Genomic DNA, 16,619 nt, shown 5'->3' on the forward strand with positions numbered 1-16,619 from the left:
GCGCTGCAGGAATCCAGGCATTTTTTTCCCGGCGGGCGCTGCAGCGGATCAATCATCGGGGTGGGTTTTGCAGCGGGCCACTGCACATGTCGCGCAGCTAGGGGACGCACGGGGTTTTAGTGAGTGTGTGATGAGAGCTGTTTCATCCAAGAATTTGTTTCTGGAAGGAGCTTCCTTTTCCTCTTTCCTTTTCAACTCGGCCTAGTTGGGAGCAAGTAAAAGAATTCAACCATTCATCTGACCAAGTCGTGGGGTCACCCGGGCGTTTTCTTTACGTTACCCCTGCTGCTGGGCTGTTTCTGCCGTAAAAGTCCAGGTTGCCTCTTGGTGGCTCAGTTTTCAGACGAACAGAACAACCAACCCACCCGACAAACAGCACACCACCACATTCAAATCCCACCACAACGGATCGGAAGACTCAGAGTGGTGGTGCGTGCCCTCGTGCGACGTCCGCCCTGTCTCTCATGTACATTCGTCGATTCGGAAGCATGTGCGGCCGCACGCCGTGAGAGGAGTATTACGCGTTGTCTTGTGCAACTCAGCCTCGCATATTACGCCCGCTCGGGAATTCCGCAGACCGCTACGGCTGGCAACTAGGCGCTCCACAGCAGCACACGCAGCGCCAACAGGGATGCAACGAGGAGGTTGGGCGTGTCTCTGCTGTCTCTCTGCTGCAGTGTCGCCGCCAGATTCTGACCAACAACCTTAAGGAGCGACGACTGGGGGGTTTGTGAAGATTTTTTATTTTATTTTTGATTTCTAAAACGACGCGTTATCCGCCGCCCGACTGGGACGTCCAGCGACTGGGTTGTGCGTTTATGAATGAAATATGGACAAGGTGGAGGAGCTGAGGAAGGCCAAGTTCTGGAAGTTGTTCCGGAGCAAGAGCTCAGCAGACAAGAACGGGAAATATGTAGGGTTTTATGCCAGTCCACTGCGCGGTGATGAGATCACGTCATCATCGGCATTATAAAAACAGAACCACTTTACTAACGGCCATCTCAAGGACACCGACCCGCCAAGGAGGGTGAGCGAGGGTAACATTCCCATCCGCAGCAGCAGCAGCAGACGGCCCGACGATGAACTGGGCGAACCACCAGTCCGCCGTCGGCGACCTCGACGGACCGACCCCAACGCCACCAAGGGCAAAGGCCGTGAGGACCACCACGATGGGCCCTACGACGTCGGCCCGCTGACCGAGTGGCCGCCGTCGGGCATGTCGAGCAGCGAGGAGCTGAACCTCGGCCCGGCGATGCAACTCATCTCGAGGGGAGTGCCGGCCTTCAAGGGCCACAAGAAGCCCATCCCCCACGCCTCCGATCACTACTACGCCTTGTTCGCGACGGCAGCGGGGAACCGCGGGGACGAGACGGACGCGGCGAACCAGCACGACTCGATGACCCAGCTGATGACACTGCGCCTGGCCGAATCCGGGCCGGCCACCTACCCGTGGGAAACGCTCGAGCAGCCGAGCAACGCGTTCTGCTTTGGCAAGCGCCCGGGCACCATCACTCTGAACCACTGGGTAGCGCAGGCGAGTGTGTTGCCGACGGCGATTCCGCTTCGCGACACGGGGGTATCACCGCGCGAGATCGACCTCGAGACGATATTCGGGCGGTTGAAGGAGCTGGACAGGGGGCTGGAGGACGAAGACGACGACTACATGTACCGGAACCTGTACAAGCGGCTGCTCAAGGACCCGGACAAGTACGTGAGCCCGCACAAGACGCTGGACCGGCAGATCACGGACCTGATTATGGTGCTTTCGGCGCCGCACTGGCTGGACTTCACGGTGGCCAAGAACCAGGTGGTGACCAAGTTCATCTTCGACACGAGCGCGGCCAACAGCAGCGTGTACCACAAGTTCTGCCACCAGCTACTGCTAAGCCTGGAGCTGGAGCTGCGGATCCAGTCGCGCCACCACATGACGGACGCGAAGGAGAAGCTACTAACCCAAATTCCGCCGACGATCCAGTGGAACCTGGCGCTGGCACGGCGATGGCGCGACAACGTGCGGGTGGACGAGTACGGCGAGGGACCGGACACGATCCAGCTGCGGTACAAGCTCAAGCGGCGGCAGGTCAAGATGCTCAAGCGGTTCGCGCAGATGATGAAGTGGCCCAACCTCAACGAGACACTAGCCAGCCTCAAACGCCGCGACGCCGACGCGACCCTCGACCTAGTATCCTCGCACGCCATGGCCTTCTTCAGCGGCCTCGTCCTCCCCGGCCCAACCTTCCCGTTCCTCATCATGAACTCCCTCATCGACATCGACCCAGACCGCGCCACCGACGACCTAACCCTCCTCACGCACGCCCACCCCAACTGCGGCTTCCAATACCGCAACAGCTACACCTACTGGACGGCCACCTCCATCGTCGGCAAAGTCCTCGCGCCCACCTGCCGCTCCCTCGCCGGCTGGGTCGGTCCCGCCCGTCCCACCGGCGACCTCGCCCGCAACCAAATCGCCCGCGTCCGCGCCCGCCGCCCACCTTCCAACCGCGTCACCCCCGAAGACATCCGCACCATGTCCGAACGCTCCGACCCCCTCGGCCCCCCAACCCAAGTCTTCCCCGTCAAAGAATACGCCCTCGTCGCGCCCGACCGTGACGACGACGCCTACCTAACCGACCTCGTCCGCATCGAACTCCTCAACCTCCGCCCCTGCGGCACGGCTATCGGTCCCAACGGCATCGACTCCCGCCCTTCCTCCGCGCCCTCCACGCCCGCCCCTGCGGGGGCCGCCGGCGTGCCCAAGTACTACGACGCGTCGGTACAATTCGCTATCGACGGCGTGTCCTGGCCGCTGCGGTTGGCCTATGACGTGTCGTTTGTGTCTGCCTGGCCGTGCTCGGACGGGCCGCACCCGCTGTTTTTCGATTATGTCTATACCCCTGTCAAAGCGGACCAGTTGGTTAAAGTGAGGGATTGGAATGGAATTTATGGTGGTGGTGCTTCTGCTGCTGCGGCATCGGATACCCGTTCCCCCCCGGGAACCGCCAACGCGAACGCAGCAAATGCAGGGCCGGGGACCTTTGGCTTCGTTAGTCGGCCTGGTACAGCCGGCGGCGGTGCTGGTGGTATTGGTGGAGGTGGAGGTATTGGCGGTTTGGGGAAGACGGGGGTATCAAGCCCGAGTACGTTGAGTGGGGGGGATGAGGAGAGGGTGTTGGTGGTGGAAGCGTTTGGGGTGCCGGATAATGAGGTGTTGGCTAGGGCGTGGTGTGCGCATTGGGGGTTGAGTGCGGTGGTGGCTGATTTGGGGAGGACTTGGTATGTTTTTTTTTTCTTTCTTCTCCCCCGTTCTCTCTTTCCCTCTTTTGCTCCCTCCTTTTGCCCTGTCGCTCTTTTCTCTCTCTCCTTTTGCTCTATCTCTTTGACTTTTGCTCGCTCTCGTGGGGATGGACATGGGGATACTAGGGTATAGGGTTAGGTTGCTGACAAGGTTTTAGCATGGCGTGTGCGATTCGCGAGGCGTATGCTACTACGATGACGGTGGTCATTTTGGTGGATGATGAGCAGGATCGGAGGGAGGATTGAGGGATGGTATCTGGACTGAAGTATTTGGACGGGGGCGTCTACCAGCTGAGCCGGGGGGTTGTGGCTTGGTATGACTTGAAGCTTGATATGGCCTGATATGGCATCGATGCGAAGAGGGTAGTTGAAAGAAGGATGGTGCATAGCGTGGATATGTTGCTGGTATTATTTTCAGGTGTTGCTTTGGTTTCTTTCTTTCTTTTATTTGCTGGTTCCTAGCATGACATTGGTGATATTCAGACAGGAGTGAAAGAACGGGGAAAGCACCAGGTCAAAGCACGGCTGGCCGGACCGACGACTCGCTGGCTGATGGGAGATGGGAGATGGAAGATATGGGAAAGTGGAAAGTGAGGGTGCTGGCTGGCGATGGTTTATTGGTAATACCCAGGTTGTCGTGTATTTTATTTCGTTTAGATCTGTAAGGCAATTACTTTTATTCAAGGTTGCGTTGTTTTGCAGTGGTTGATACAAGTGTGGTATTGTGAGAGGGTTTATCGCGATAGTCTCTGAAGGCTGGGATTATTATACGTTTTTGGTACTCCCCCTTTTCAGCCTTTTTCGAAGTTATTTGGAGCTCCTTCAAAGCTTCGTCAACCTTTTCCCCCAAAACGAGTGTGTGGTTGCTAGAGGAGAGGAACAGAGCAATGTAGAACGAATGGCTTGGTATCATTTCCGTCTTTCTACCTCATTCACCGCTGGCTGACTATTATTTCCTAAACTTGACCACCTTCTACGCTACCTTCACCCAACTCCATCTTTGACTTCCGTCTTCCCCTTCCCCTTTCCTTCTTACCTGTCCTCTTCACCTTTCCCTCTTCCTCCTTCCGGTTCACCTTATTCCATCTTCCCTGTCCCGTATCCAACATCAGCACCTACACAGAAGCCTCACCCCCATTCACCGGCCCTCCAGTCTCCTTTTCCAAAATCCCAGTCTGCTGCTGCTGCTGCGGCGTCGACGCAAACCCCAAAGCCTTATCATCCCACTTCCCCGCCAACCCAACCACCGCAAACCCAACCCCAACAATCAACAACAAATCCAAAATCCCAAACCAAATAAACCCCGGCGTCACACCCAGATAGTTCCCGCCATCCGTCAAACCCCACGCCAGCGGGTACAGCACCCACAGGAAATTCACCGCGCCCGCTAGGGCCAGATACTCCCCGCGACGTACCCCGCCGCTAGTGTTTCCAGGAGCAGGAGAAGGGAAAAGCGTCCCCCAAGCCAAAACCCCCTCCGCCACAAGCCCAAACCCAAAAAAACCCCACTTATACAAACTCCCCGTAAACCCCGCCACCAACAAACTCAACACCCACACCCACGCCAGCACGACCTGATACCCCACGGTGCTCCACGGAACCCTGCCCACCAGCCCCAGCAGGGCGGTAATTGTCGGGAAAGCGACGGACCAGAGGATGTATTTGGCCCAGAAGATTTGACGGGTGGGTCCCACGCTGTGGGAGAGGGCGGTGGATTGGACGATCGGGGACCAGGCGAGGTCGGAGGCGGAGGCGTAGTAGGTTAGGAGGGCGGTGAAGAGGGTGGGGGTGAGGAGGTGGTGGATGTGGCGTTTGCTTGAGGTAGAGAGGGCCGTTAGGGTTAGGTTGATAAGCTGATATGTCTAGTATTAGCTGGGTGTACTGAGGGAGTAAGGAGGGAAGGGGGGGGGGACAAGAGGGGCACGTACAAGAGCAACACCAAAGATGGCGGTCACGGCAAAGAGCCAGGAGGAGCCTTGGGTTGAGAGCTGCTCGCTGGCTCCCGGGGGATTGGTGTAGAGCGCGTTGTTGCGGGGGAAGACGGCCATGGTGTCTGTCTTCTTGATAAGCGTTGACTCTTGATGACCGTAGGAGCTTGAGACTGGTGATGTGCAGACTGGACAGTGACAGTGACGGCGACGGCGGCTGAGAAGGGAGAACCAAGGGTCTTTATACTTGTGTCACAGAGGTAGACCACACCTTTTTAGCACATCATGAGCACGCATATCGGCCAAGAACGGGAACAGACAAGCGGCCGGCTCTCACTCAGGCACGAAACACCATCCGGGCAACTCCGACAGCTCCGGATCGCAACCTGAAGGGATACCGTGTGTCATCCTCCCGACATACTGCTTCTGCCTGACCAAACATAGGGCGTGAAAGTCATCCCATGTTCTCCCCATCGGCACTTAGCCCTATCCTGCTCATCGGCACTTGGAACATCATGCAATGCACCCTACCATCTATTCCGAACCTCCTTCGGATAGCCGTTGACGGGATAGCACTCGCTTCGGCAGCCTCGGATGTTATGAACCTATGGAAGCGTCCCGTGGCTTGCAACAATTTTCTCTTCTGCTTGATATAGTGTCTGACAAACCGGTGCGGCATGGCGAGAGAGGCATGTCGCAAACACCGAAAGGGCGTCGGCGTTCTCGGCTTTTGGCCGTATGCGACTTACACTATGTCGAGACCGCTAACTATTGGTTCTCGGCCTCTTGACATGCAGTTAACGCTACGCGAAGGAGAAAGAGAGAGACAGACGCTCCAAGACCGGAATACCCTCGCGACCCGAGGCCGGCAGCCAATAGCCAAACAAAGTAGAACCACGACCAAATATGTGGCGTGGTTGACGTGAGTAACACATGACGGCAACGATTTCTCCATCTAGCCTCGCTTGAGAAAGCAAACAGTAAAGAAACGAAAAGAACCCGCGGATCAACCGGAAGTGTCGGGTTGGGCGACAAATTGTGGAGAGCATGTGACGGTAATGGTGATAATGTGAACCGATGGCGATGAATAATGTTTGGGGTCTAAAGGGAAGAAAAAGGGTCCAATGCAGGTTTTCTGCAGTGACGACGGGATGGTGTTGGGCGGAAATGGCGGGATAGCGGGATGATCGGGAGCCCACTTACATTGTACTTACACATGTGTCTTGACTAGGCGAGACTGTGGTTCTCCAAAATATTCCTTCCATTTTATACATGACTTTTACTTATTTTTATTTTTATTTTATTTTAATTTTTTTTTAAAAAGGAATGAACACAAAAAAGAACAAAAAAGTCCAGAGCCAGAGGAAATTGTCCCAAGGAGCCGCAGCATCATCCACGGTCCCATCGGATTCCTCGGCAGTCAAGTACTAGTGCAGTGTAAGCATCAACCGCATGCCGGCACTTACACAACCCCAACCCATCATCACGTCTTTCCCCCCTCCCTTAGCCCCCACTCCCCACACACCTCTGCAGGTCTCACATCACATCACATCATGTCAAAGAATCCCTCCCGTCGATCCCTCTTGTGTCCGGGTCTCGAAGAAACAAAACCTTAACCCGGGATGTCTACTGCACTGCATCTACATGCAGATTCCGGATGAGGTATCGTGAACGGTCATGCCACCCTCAGCTGTGCATGAATCACTTCTGCAATACCAACCGAAGAGCACGAACCCCCCTTCCCCCCCAAACAAGCCCAATCATCGATGAACGAACAAACTCGAAATCAACCAACCAACCCTTGATGCTGAATCGGGGCTCGTGACTCTTGCCGGCGTCTCCTTTCGTATAGTTATCCCTCGCTAGCCGGGTCTACCCACCCGTCAACCCAGCTGTCGACGGGCCAGGGTTGGATCACTGTGCTGGTGAACATGTATTCTCATAACCCTCGCTTTCACTACACTTATAGAATCAACAGGTTCTCATCCACATTATTCCTCTTAGTGCAAACACCACGATCAAACCAGCATAACTGAGACCGACCTCAATAACGGAGACCGACCTCAATAACGGAGACCGACCTCAATAACAGAGACCGACCTCAATAACGGAGACCGACCTCAATAACGGAGACCGACCTCAGAACAAGTAGACGAATTTTTTTGGCATCCGCTAAATCCATTTGGTTGCCAATCTACTGACGAAAAACATGATACCCGCTACCCGCTTCTTCTTCATATGCCGTCTTCCTATGCTTTCTCCTATGCACTCGCTGCTATGCACGCCTGACGAACACATCGTCTCCCATGTACACTGTTCTCCCTAGTATTCATCCCTCGACCCTTGGCCCGTGACCCGTAACCCATATTCCTGTCCTGTCCTGTCCTGTGACATCCCATGCATCCAAAATCTCATGCCCATAACTTTGTATCATAACATATCTCCGCTCCGTAAGCGCCTGTGCAAACAGCGGCAAACCAAACGAATAATGAAAACCCCCAATCCCATTCGCCCACCACCCACCTACAACACGCACTTACGGCTATGCCGTAGGCGCTTTCATCTGCGCCAGCGCCAACTTCGCCCGTTCCCTGACCCCCAAATCCTCATCCCCGACCAACGCCTCCAGTTTCGGCACAAACCCCAGTCGTTCCAGCACTTGTGCCCTTCTCGGTTGGGTTCCGGGCGCACTTGTATTGGCATTTGCACTTCCGCCGGCACCATTCCCACCACTTCCACTCCCATTACCGGCCGACCCAGACCCAGACCCGGGCCCGGAAGCAGAACCGGAGCCTGTCCCGGTCCCCAATCCTAGGCCAGACCCCAACCCTAACCCCGAACCGGTCCCGGACCCCGAACTAGCCCCTGAACTAGCCCCCGAGGCAGCTCCCGAAGTAGCCCCCGGACCAGCACCCAAATCCCCCTCATCCTCCGCCCAACACAAACTCGCCGCCAACTGACACACCATCGTCCTCACCCCCGCACTCGGACTACTCATATGCCCATGCAACAACCTTAGCAACTCAGTCTGCGAAATAATCAGCTGCCGATGCCGCGGCTGGCCGGCGGCAATATTGACTAGGAATGTGACTAGGTTCTCGACGATGCGGGGTTGGGGGTAGAGGACTATTGCGTCGCGGTTCGCGGTCGCGGTGGAGGAGGAAGGGTTGTGGGTGCCGGCTGGGGATTTGCCGTTGCCGTTGTTGTTGTTGCTGTTGTGGCCGTTACTACTCCCACTCCCCGAGGCAGACGCAGACGCCGACCGGGACGCAGACCGTCTTGTCGCCCCACCAACAACGCGCATCTTCAATTTCTCAGCCAGCAGCGAAAACAACCGGTCCTGGCCCAACTCGGTGAGGACATAGTCGACCATATCGGTTTGGGACCAAGAGTCCGTGGCCACGACCAGGTTGCGGAGGAACCCCAGGGCCTGCTCCTGGATCGCCACGCTATCGGCGCGTGCCAGGCGCGTCGGGTTGAGCTCTGCGTTGCGTAGCGCCGTGAGCGTCTCGAGTGCTTGTTGGATGCGCGGGGCTGAGCTCCATGCTGAGGGCCGTCGGAGCGGGGCCCAGATCCAAGGGCTGTTGGGGTTGTCGGTGCCGTTGTTGTGGCTGTTGTTGTTACTGTCGTTACCGTTGCCATTGGCGTTGTCATGGTCATTGTCATTATCATCATCGTCGTAAAACCCCTCCATGTCCTCATCGTCATCGGCATCGCGAGCCCGCCGCCGTCCGGCCTGCGACGGAGCTCTAGCGCGCAGGAGGGCCTCTTCCTCGGCGGTGTCGTCACTAATCAGCTGGAGGAGCCAGCCCGGCTCGAGCTCTTCGAGGCAGAATTTCTTCAACTCGTGGTCGGGGTCCATGACGAGATGCTTGAGAGCCCAGAGCGCGTTGAGTCGCAAGCCGGGGTTGAGCGAGTGCGCATGCTCACATAGGATCCGAATGATGCCAAGGTCGACTAGGTGCTGCCTCTCGTTAGACCCTATCCACACTCGCACTCACACTCACAACTAGATTATGATAGAAAAAAAAGTGAACTTACCGTCACCATAGGACTGCAGTTAGTCAGCAGGTTAATAACCGCTCCCGAAGCCGCAATCTTGACCTCCATATCGGAATGCCGCAGCAACTTGAGGATAGGCTGGGCGACGCCATGGTCTTGTAGCGTAGTACGCACAATCTTAGGCGACCGCGCCAACGCTCGGATCGCATGGCACGCCGCGATAAGGATCGGCTTAGTGTTGTACCCGTACACCGACGGCCCCCCAGAGTCTGCTCCGTCCTCGGCCGCATTTACACACCCCGGCTGCTCCTTGGGTCCCTTTGGCTTCCCGGGCCGCGGGCAAAGTGATTCCACCAGATAAGGCGTGACCCTGTCCATGACCAATTCCTCCCTGTAGTCGTTGCTGAGCGTAGCCATAGCAGCCGCAAGCTTGAGAGCGCTTTCCCGTATCCTTATTCGGTGGACGTACGCCGGTACCTGACCAGGCGAGCCGACCCGGCAACTAGCCGGGACGCGTCTGTCTCCGGCTTTGCTACCGTGGCTGGGAGTGGATGACCACGTCGGCGGCGGGTGAGGGCTTTCCAGGGGCTCGTACGACGACTTGAGGCTGGTGTATACCTCCTGCATCACGCCACAGTCGAAGACGACCCGCTGCAGCACCTCGCTCTCCCCAACAAGTCGGGCTAGCACATCGAGTGTCCGGTGTTGAATGTACAGATCGTGAGCGATATCGTCGCTAATAATCGTCGACCGCTGCGCGCCCTTCGGGATTTCCTTGGGGTAGTATTCCAAGAGGTCCCAGAGGATCGGAATAACAAGCACGCCCATCATATGTTCCCGTTCCGGGCCCGCAAACCCGGCCTTGAACAGCGAGGCGAGGAGGGACGCAGCCCCGATCTTCTCCATCGCCGAGCCGGATCGAATGATGTGGATAAGCCATGGAATTAGGGGGCTTTCCGGCTCTTCGGTGGTCTCGTCCTCCGCGGAACCTTCTGAGCTGCCCAAGCTTAGTCCGGTAAACTTATACGTCGGGAGTCGGCCGGTGGCAGCAGCAGCGAGGTTATCGCGCGACTTGGAGAAGCCCAATGGGGGGTAATCTCGGAAACTCCGGGCTTGGATCTTGGACTGGGGGAGCAGCACCGTCGGCAGCAAGTAGTCCATGGGCCCCCGGTCTCGCGAATCCGTATCAACAAGGCCGCTCGTAACGAGTGCTAGCCACGCTTCGCTCACCCCCGCCGGCGGTATGGGCGGCGCAAGTCCATTGTGCGGGAAGACGGCTATGAGGGCCGGCGAGTAGAGTAGTAGGCACGCACGGAAGCGTGAGTTGGCCACAACGGCCGACAGCGCCTCCAGAACCGAAGACAGGTCGGCATGTCCGTCTGCGGGCGGTGGGATCAGCTCGGCCAAACCGTCGCTTTGCCCACTCCACAACGCCCCTGGGATAACCTCTCCTCTGGCGACCACAAAGCTGGCTAGTACGGTGGCGAGCGCATCTAGGACGCCCGAGTCCGCCAGAGCGGTCTGGTGAGCTGGTGTCTTGCACAACCAGCTGATCATGTCGCCTACCACCTCTTTCTGCTCCCGTACTACGACATTTCCCCGTGTTGTTTGCGAAAGGATATCACACAGCGCCGTAAGTGGGCTAGGGGAAAACAAGGCGTCAGCAATATATGTTGTGTCGTCGCCACCTCGGGGTGCAATTCGTGTGGCTTCGCCGAAGGAGCTCAAGGTTCGCAGGGCCGACAACACCACGGGGGGACTGTTTATCGAAGGGGACAGGAACGGAATGAGCGCGGATAATATGTCGACAGCTTTTAGGGCTCCGAGAAACTGGGTGCCATCTGTGTCTAGTTAGCAACCACGTCATTGAGCCACATCCTGGTGTCCCATCCCGCGGTCCACTGACTGTATGTGAAGCTCGCAAGTAGCTGTAGCGACAGCAGTCGCACGGTTTCTTCCTCTCCAAGTCCCGTAGCTGGATCTACCTCGACCTGCGGCCCCCCACTGGGCCGTTTTTGCAATGGAGCATTATCAGCGAGGGTCTTGACGAGCGGCTCCAGAATCCCATCCCGAACCCATTGCTCTTTGCGCTGGGAGTGCCCGACAATGTCATCCCGGAGCGCGCGTAACGCCGTTGCTTGTTCTGCGGGGGTCTTGGCTGCTCGGATTTGTGCAAGAATTGGCGGAGCCTGGACTCTCGCCATGGTGTGTGTTTGTTCTCAGGTTGAAGTGTGCCCTTTTAACGACAGAGGGGATCGTTGGGCGAGAGGCTGATCGTTGCGTGGAAGCGGAAAATGAGAGTATTGCGGGGAGATTGACGTGCTTCCTAGGAGGGTCACAGATCGTAATGTTGAAGCTAAAAAATAGTTTATCGTCAATCGTGGCGGGGCTAAGTCGTGATGCGTTGATCCGTTGGTCAAAGAGTGGCTGTGAGGGTTGAGTTTTCGACGGAACGCCACTGCGGCTGGTAATTTTGCAGAACAATCGCTTTGTTGATTTGCGGCAGGGATTCTCGGTCGGAAGGTAATGAAGCTCGGATTCGGTAGGATATACGTGCGATATCGGCTTGCAGCGCGGATTCGTCGCTGTTGTCGTCGCCGTTAGGATGTTGCTCGGTTGATGCCGGCGCTGAGGATGATGGACGCGCGACACTAGGACCAATGACCGTTGAGGTGGATGGCGAGCCGGCCCCACTGCAGCTACACGACACGGCATGGGCCACCGAGGGTGGTGGTGCCTGCCGAGATGAATGGCTGCCTGCCCAATGAGGCAACGCAGTACACTAACACAAGCCCAGGATCGAAGCTTCTTTCCAACTGTAGTGTAACTGTATTACGAAGTACAGTTCCTCGTCCTCCTCGCCCTCGTTGCGTGGGAATGAACGGACCACATCGCACCACGATGCAATTCACGGCACTCATACTCGGTAACAAGGAAGATGCTCCCGGTGAAAAGGCCATCAAAATGAAATCGAAGCCAAATCTAGGCTTTGGTGCTCGCACGTGGGCACTCGACAAGCTGCCATCCATGTCGGCCACGACCGAGACAGGCCCATATTCCCCGTCTCTCGATCGGTGTCAACGTCTTCCTTTGCCGTTTCGAGAGACCGACCAGCCGTCAACAAAACCTTCCCGCCAGCGCTTTGACATGGCCACCGCCTAAACAACGCCTGCTGATTGCGCCAAGCCCTAGCAAATCGCGAGGCTCTGAACCAAACAGCCGCAACGTTTCTTCTGCTCCCCTGTTGACATTGTCTTCGTGGGCGGCTCGCCGCGCTCGGAGCGGCCACATGGTGTCCGTTGACGACCGACGGGTGGCTATCGACCCGGCTCGCTGCAGACCACTCACGTTAAGGTTAATGGATTTTCCTGCAATGCCGTGGACCGTAATGCCGCTGTCACGTTTTCTGCCAAGCCCCGCCACCAATCACGACCACGCAACCGTCTTCCCGATACACCCTCATGGCCCCATGCCTCCCAGTGACTCGGTGTCGCTTGAATGCAAACGTGATCCGGCCCACCGGCTTTGCATGCTCTCATCGCTGAAGGGCAAATTTGGCTGACCGGACTCAGCAAAGGCGTGTCCTACCACACCCTTTTTGTTAGCCCTGCAGCCCCGGCCATATCAGTTACGACCCGAGTGTATAAAGAGGGACGCCGTGCTGCTCCCAAGCGGTTGGCAGTGTTTTGTCCGTACTGTTTAACCCCGACGTTGCAGCGCAATAAGCTCGCTTGTGGAACACTACGATCTGCGACACCACAACGCCCACGCCCACGAGCCCGGAAATAAAGATCACAGACAACCTCCATTAACCGGGGTGTCGTAGATTCCGGAATAGGAAATCCGATTCGCTGCCTACACTGTCTCCATCGGCCTGTGCGTTCCAACAGAGCGCCCCACGGCCTGGTATTGCGTACTGCACGAAGTGTCCCTAGGTACGACGCAGTATCTATCCCACCAGACCTGAGATTAAATCTACCTGAAGGTATCTCAAACATCGCTGCTTCTCGTAACAACTCCCAAGAACAACGGCGAAACCACTCCAACTCGACGGGAGAACTTTTTGCAGGCGCATTGAGGTTAGTCCGCGCTACCTAGTTCCGGACACCGAGCAAGCAAACCGGTGTGTGCGACCTCGCTCCTTGCACAGTCAGGCCCTTCCCTGGCTCTGTGGGGAACTGGACTGCCCTGGACTTCACTGAACTTCGACCTGGATTGATTGCAGTGGGTCAGTGTCTCTGCCCCACTATCCACCCAGGCTGGGCTTTTGCCGCACAAGACTTCTCTTCGCCGACTTCTCGCTTCCGGTGTTTGCTCCGCGTTCCCCTCCAAAAGGGATATTCTTGGGGTTTGGGATGATGTTGGCGCGGTCTCCCGTTCCCTCCTCCAGCCCAGCCAATGCATCACCGCGGAACACCTTTCAGGTCTTCCATCACTATGCTCCTGCGCCCTCGCCGCGATATCCTTCTCCTCGGCTCCCGGCCGTTGCCCAGTCTCGCCGGCCGTCGACCGACTTCCCCGCCGCAGCGCCCGCAAGAGCATCACCAACGCAGCCGAAGCGATATGTAGCCGTCGACGCCGCCACTCAGTACTCGCCAATGGAGCCTATGGATTATGCCACTGGCACATTGCTCCCGCGAGTACCACCGACAACAACAGCAACAGCAGCAACAACACCAACAACATCGACGACAATCACCACCCCAATCTCCACCAGCAAACCCGATAATCACACCATAACTACCAAGGCCCGGAGTCCAATGGCCGCCCCAAAAGAGCGGCCCGTCATCGCCGCGCACCCGGGCCCGCGGCCACACAAACCGATTTCTTCCGGGTCGAAGCAGTTTATCGATGCGCCGTCTCTCCCAACTTCTCCATCTAAGCGAAAGAGTTCCCAAGAACCCGCTAGTATAAGCGCCCTCGCCGCCGAGCCGCTCCAAAATAACCCCTCAACCATTGCCAAGCGCGCAAAACCCGATACCGCACCACCAAAGGTCCTGCCACAACGTTACGAGCTCTGCGCGATCGAAGATGTGGTCGTGCTCATTGCGCACATGCTCGGCGAACTTATCGAGACCAATGATACCCTTGCCCTCAAATCGGGGCATCTCACAAGATTTCATTCCCGGTACGGTCCAACTTTTCATACGTCTCTCTTTTCTTCTATTACTTTCCGGTTGTGGGTTCGGTCTAGAAAAAAGGCGACTAACGCTGGATTGTAGAACGGCACCGGGAATTTCAGTGCTGGATTACCTTCACCGCCTCGCTAAACACGCGACTCTCACTCCCCCCCTCCTCCTCTCCATGGTCTACTACATCGACCGACTTTGCGCGCTCTACCCCGATTTCACCATCAACACGCTCACCGTCCACCGATTCCTGATTACCGCCGCTACGGTCGCGGCCAAGGGACTCTCGGACGCCTTTTGGAACAACTCCACATATGCCTGTGTAGGCGGCATTAAGGTCGCCGAGCTCAAGCTACTGGAGCTCGAGTTCCTACACCGGGTCGACTGGAAGATTGTGCCCAACCCAGAAGTGTTGGTGGCTTACTACCAGGGCCTTGTCGAGCGCTGTCCCGGCTATACACTTGAAGCACCCGAAACTAACGAGGGAAGTGGGGAGAGTGATGCCCTCGATGACAGCGACGAGCTGGACGATGACGATACAACTGGAGATGCGCATGGGTCTGCCTCTGAGAATGGGCTCACCCCGAGCGGGCGACCGTCACCAACCGGTGCCTAGCAGATCAAATCAATGAGCATTATAGTAAGAAAGAAAAGGGGTCACGCCCAGTGCCCCAATAATCGGCATTTTCACCACGAGGTTGGGGTATTGTTCGCAAGAGTACTCAAAAAGTAAAAACCCCGGATTTATGTGCCTGAAACCTTGGAACGGACGGGATGGGTAGGACAGGAAGGGGAAATGGGGGGGGCATGGGATGGAGTTTGGTTGGAATTGCTGTTACTAGGACAACATCTCTTGTCGGCTTCGGAATGGGAAAGGCAACCCGACAATGACAGGACTAGGGGCATGTGGGAAGGATAACATGGATATGGGCTGACCGGTAGAAAGAGAAATGGGACACATATGTGTACATAGAGTTAGGTTTGGAGGAGATACCATGAGGATAGTCCCGTAGTTTGAAAGCTTGCAGCGTTGTTACACACTGTTTGGATTCTCGCGGTGATGCTTCGGGGTGAGGATTCCTGTCTTCTTCAGGGTCCGTTGTCAAGACTGATTTTTAAAGTGTGCATTCAACTTGAAGCCCTCCGACTCGCTATACCTCAGGCTGCCAAAACACCGTCTCGCCGCATTTATTCAGGCGGTTTTCCGTTATCTTCGAGACGGGATGTAACTCGATTTTACCGCCCTCGTTCGGTTAAGAGAAGAGTGTGGATTGGTGATGGTGCAACAGAGTCCTGAAACCCCTGTCAATGCTGCGCTGAGTGGGCCAAGCTCCCCAGCTCGCCAAGCGGCCCAGAGCAACCTTGCACTGGAGCTTCTTTGGACCTCGAAAGGTCCGCGTTGGCAATTGCAATCGCAAACTGAACACTCCATCCGCTCACCGTCCTCCCACCGAATCACGACGCAGTCTCTCGATTCCCCCTTGAAGTCGTCAATCCACTCCGTTAGAGAAAGGGACAAACGCGATTCAAAACCAGCAATGCGTCTCACCCTCCTACCCGCCCTCCTCGCGGGCAGCAGCACCCTCGCCCTCGCCGCGACCAGCGACACAACAACACGCACAGCAGCCATCTACATCCAACCCCTCAACGGCAAAACCAACAACAACCACCCACCACCCGCCCCAGCCCTCCTCGCCGAAATTGCCATCCCCGTCCTCTCCCATGATGACACCAACGAACAAGCGAAGCTCGACGCAGCGGCCGCCGTGGCTGGGATAGAGGCGGAGGTGATCTCGTATTCTGCGCCGGATTTGTTTGGGTCGGGGTCGGGGGGTGGAGATGATGATGCGGAGGACGAGGACGCGGCCGAAGGCGAAGCGGAAAGGGGAGACAACGACGCCGAAAAGAACCTCCTAGTCCGCATCGGCCTGTACTCCCCCGCAACCAAAACCTGGGTATCCTCCACGTCCCTAGCATCAGCAGACAACTTTGCCAAGGGCTACGCGCCGCGGTTTTTGGTGACTGTCAGCGGTGGCAGTGAGGAGGAAGGCGGTGGTCAGGTACTGGGTGTGACGTGCCGGGGCGTGGCGATCGATGCGGGCGTGACAAGGGATTTTGGCCCGCAGGCGGTGGTGGTGGCTTCGGCGGCGGGCGCGCAGCCGGCGCTGGGGAAGCCGGTGGTGCTTGGGGAGGGGGGCAGGAAGGTGCCGGAGGCGGGGGAGAAATCGTTTTTGCAGAAGTAAGTTTTTCTCTTTCTTTCTCACTC

General features: G+C 56.9%; 5 protein-coding genes across 5 annotated transcripts in view; 3 read left to right on the forward strand and 2 right to left on the reverse strand.

Annotated features, from left to right (window-relative positions):
- Positions 1–829: 829 nt before the first annotated feature.
- Positions 830–3,540, forward strand: C8A04DRAFT_9756 (uncharacterized protein; the record flags this gene model as incomplete). Its single annotated transcript, XM_062785614.1, has 3 exons — positions 830–913; positions 1,007–3,273; positions 3,453–3,540. 3 exons carry the CDS (start codon positions 830–832, stop codon positions 3,538–3,540), a joined length of 2,439 nt encoding a protein of 812 aa, XP_062639864.1.
- An 869-nt stretch (positions 3,541–4,409) lies between these two features.
- On the reverse strand, positions 4,410–5,342 carry C8A04DRAFT_25720 (uncharacterized protein; the record flags this gene model as incomplete). The annotated part of the gene is made up of 2 exons (XM_062779665.1): positions 4,410–5,147; positions 5,223–5,342. 2 exons carry the CDS (start codon positions 5,340–5,342, stop codon positions 4,410–4,412), a joined length of 858 nt encoding a protein of 285 aa, XP_062639865.1.
- A 2,422-nt stretch (positions 5,343–7,764) lies between these two features.
- On the reverse strand, positions 7,765–11,428 carry C8A04DRAFT_9733 (armadillo-type protein; the record flags this gene model as incomplete). Its single annotated transcript, XM_062785604.1, has 6 exons — positions 7,765–7,880; positions 8,130–8,348; positions 8,460–8,845; positions 8,909–9,186; positions 9,264–11,065; positions 11,131–11,428. The coding sequence occupies 6 exons, from the start codon at positions 11,426–11,428 to the stop codon at positions 7,765–7,767; spliced, it is 3,099 nt and encodes a 1,032-aa protein (XP_062639866.1).
- Positions 11,429–13,582: 2,154 nt separating this feature from the next.
- Positions 13,583–14,969, forward strand: C8A04DRAFT_34955 (cyclin-domain-containing protein; the record flags this gene model as incomplete). The annotated part of the gene is made up of 2 exons (XM_062782994.1): positions 13,583–14,352; positions 14,447–14,969. 2 exons carry the CDS (start codon positions 13,583–13,585, stop codon positions 14,967–14,969), a joined length of 1,293 nt encoding a protein of 430 aa, XP_062639867.1.
- Positions 14,970–15,891: 922 nt separating this feature from the next.
- C8A04DRAFT_34956 (uncharacterized protein) overlaps positions 15,892–16,619 on the forward strand; it is a gene marked incomplete at both ends in the record, with an annotated part of 1,915 nt that continues 1,187 nt past the window's right edge. Inside the window, one exon of the mRNA XM_062782995.1 lies at positions 15,892–16,592. Within this exon, the coding sequence (XP_062639868.1) occupies positions 15,892–16,592 (701 nt within the window). The remainder of the gene's footprint in view (positions 16,593–16,619) is intronic.

Source organism: Dichotomopilus funicola, assembly GCF_033296635.1.
Source record: "Dichotomopilus funicola strain CBS 141.50 unplaced genomic scaffold C8A04scaffold_8, whole genome shotgun sequence".
Classification (NCBI taxonomy): Eukaryota; Fungi; Ascomycota; class Sordariomycetes; order Sordariales; family Chaetomiaceae; genus Dichotomopilus; species Dichotomopilus funicola.